This window comes from Pterocles gutturalis, unplaced genomic scaffold, assembly GCF_000699245.1.
Source record: "Pterocles gutturalis isolate BGI_N339 unplaced genomic scaffold, ASM69924v1 scaffold13952, whole genome shotgun sequence".
Taxonomy (NCBI): Eukaryota; Metazoa; Chordata; class Aves; order Pterocliformes; family Pteroclidae; genus Pterocles; species Pterocles gutturalis.
In genome coordinates, this window is record NW_010108112.1 from 2,036 (window position 1) to 4,815 (window position 2,780).

Consider the following 2,780-nt stretch of genomic DNA (forward strand, 5'->3'; position numbering starts at 1 on the left):
GGCTCAGTGCAGATGTGCAGTTATATTCTACTTTAAATGATCACCAATTGTGGCAGTAGTTTCCAGCTATATACTTATTAGTGGTATAATATGCAAGGTTTTTGTTTTCAATAGTTTAAAACAAGGTTGGATTTCATGTTCTTCCATCGGGCAGTATCAGTTGGGACAGTGTAATTCCGTACAACTGCAGCTTTTCAATGTTCAATAGGAGCTCAGATGTTGCTGCAGCAAAGCCTGTGCTGGCCACCTTTGACAGCCTGTCTGCTGGCCAGGGTGAGCAGCAGCACAATCCCCCAGCCTTGCATCCGAGTCATTCCAGGCTGTGTTGGAACGGTGTATCTCCCAGGCTGCTGCACGTTTTGGACACATTTAAAATAATGAACAACAGGCACAGAGCTTACTTTTGCAACAAGTTCTTTGTTGTACAGTTGACCTATTGTTCTAATACATTTATAGAAATCTTACACATGTGGAAACTACCAAAATAAAATTATAGGTATCTAAAAGTGCACTCAACTCTGGAAGGCACCCAGCAAAGATTCTCCCAAAAGTAAATATTCTGGCTGGAACAGCTTGCTCATTACACTGGGTCTGTAGAAAACTGCAGTTTCAGTAAGGTCTCCAGTGCTGTTGGAGTTATTAAAATTGGTACTGGAGTACCACTTATGACAGAGAGGTACTCATCCTCCAGGCTGGTTGCAGCACGTTGCCCTTGAACATAGTCTGTTACTTCTCCTTTGTTGATAGATCTGCATTAGCTCCTGGTAGCTTCCTCCTGTCTCCGAATGCCCAGCAGATGTGCAGCGTTTCATTTGAACTGGTTATCAATCAGGGTTCCTTTCATCTTGGCTTTCTTGGCTTCTAACTCAGCCTGATTAAGAAAATGAAGACATAATGAAATAATGTCTGGATACATTTCCCTTCAGTGCTCAATGAGGTTTGATCTTCTTATCTGACCGCTGCAAGCTTTTTACACCATGAGCCGGAGTAGCTCAAGTTCTTTGCTGACTCCCTCCTCCCCTGAGGTACAAAATGAGGACCACCTTTAAAATCATAAAAAGCCCAGGACTAACTGCACAGGAGACAATTTCATACTTTCTATCCTCAAGTGGAAACCACACATTTCCCCCCCCTCCCATCTGCTACTGTCCTGTATCAGCAAGTAAGATCAGCTGTGATGTTCTGGCCATTAATTCCTCAAGTGACCCTTCTGGTAGCCACTGAGCTGGCAGGTCCTCCACAAGGCCCTTAGCTTGCCCTGACACCTCATGGCAAAGCCCTGCTGTACCAAGCAGCCGTGAGCGCACAGCGTGAGGGGTGCTCTGGTTGGCAATGCCATGGCCTGGCTTCCCCTTCCCTTGTTCCTATAGCAACAAGTCATGGAAAGTCTCCCTGCAAAAGCTCTGCTGTCTGGTCTTCAGTTAGCTCTATAGGTAATTCCATACGATTTTAAGTTCAGGAGGACTAAAAGAACATCTCTATGAAACCTGTAAAGGAAAAGTCATCCTCACAAAGCTACAAGTTACCTATGACTGTACCAGGACCTGTCTATACTTGTGGTCCAATCTGCAAGATAGCTTTTGTGTTACAAAGCCAACACATCTCGGGGATTTGTGTTCAGCACTGGAGAAAACACTCACCAACTCCTGTAGCCTTCTTTTGCTCATGCCTTTACGTTCCAGCTGTTTCTCGATCACTTTTGCATTCTGTGCATAGGAGTCTGCAATCTCCCTCTGAAACATATACAATGACACTTTGCAACAGCAAATGCCAAAGTAACAACAGCTCATCCAAATGGTGAGAGGATCACTGGCTGTGATCAGTGTCTGAGACAGCCGCCCAGTTCAGATGTGACTGCCACCGAGGGCAGACAAAACTCACCGCTTCAATCTCCTCCTCCTCTTCATCAATTGTGGAGACAGTGACAGAACTGAACTTGCCCATGTCTTTGGTCCGTTTGGTCATCATCACCTGGGTGAGAAGCAGAGTATTTTGTTAAACCCTGGCAACAGTTGTGCCACTACGGATTGCTTCCCCCTCCAAAGCTTTTAAGACTTCTCATGCAAGTCATTAAGATTACCCAGACTCCTTGTGTGGCAAAGGAGACTTCTCCCCAGTGATTCCTGGGCTTACAGCTGTTGTTATCAGAAGCACTCACTGATATAAAATAGATGAGCCAGATTTTGAGAATCACTGTGCAGACTACCAATCTGACCTATTTTAAAAATGGGAACTTTCTGGTAACTGAGCCTAAACATCAGGCACAGTCTAGATTTCCAAGTTTATTTTGCTTTCCTTTAGTGCCAGGACTCCAAGCTGCAGTGACCTCTGTAAAGGAAAACATAGGGCAGACGGGGGAAGACACCAAACTGAGGTCCTTTTCTTTCTTTTTTTCTCCCCTCTGCTCCTGCCATTAAGTGATTTTACTCACCCCACCTTTTTGAAAAGCAGAGATAACGTTTTTACTTTTCTAAAGCCAGTTACCTTTTTGGGAGGTTCTACTTTCTGCGTATAGATGTTTGTTTTCCCAAAACCCTGGCCAAATTTGACCACAGCACCGTCAACAATGAACGTCACAGGAGCATTCTTCTGTTGGTGTTGATAGAAGAGCAGCAGCCCACACCTGGGAACAGAAACACACGTGGCTGTGAGGAAACCCAGCCTCTGGATCCCTCCGGTCACCTCACAGATTCTAGAAGTCACTGCACAGCCGCTCACTTGCCGCACTTCTTCCTGAACTGCCGCTCGATGCCTTCAGGTCTGGGGAAGAGAGGAAGAGC

General features: G+C 45.5%; 1 protein-coding gene across 1 annotated transcript; it reads right to left on the minus strand.

Annotated features, from left to right (window-relative positions):
• Positions 1–512: 512 nt before the first annotated feature.
• Positions 513–2,771, minus strand: LOC104459835 (chromosome unknown open reading frame, human CXorf56; the record flags this gene model as incomplete). The annotated part of the gene is given in 6 exon segments (XM_010072512.1): positions 513–638; positions 641–871; positions 1,641–1,733; positions 1,882–1,971; positions 2,485–2,623; positions 2,719–2,771. Coding segments are annotated over 6 exon segments (732 nt in total), but the record flags the coding sequence as incomplete, so codon positions are not given.
• Between the last annotated feature and the right edge of the window lie 9 nt (positions 2,772–2,780).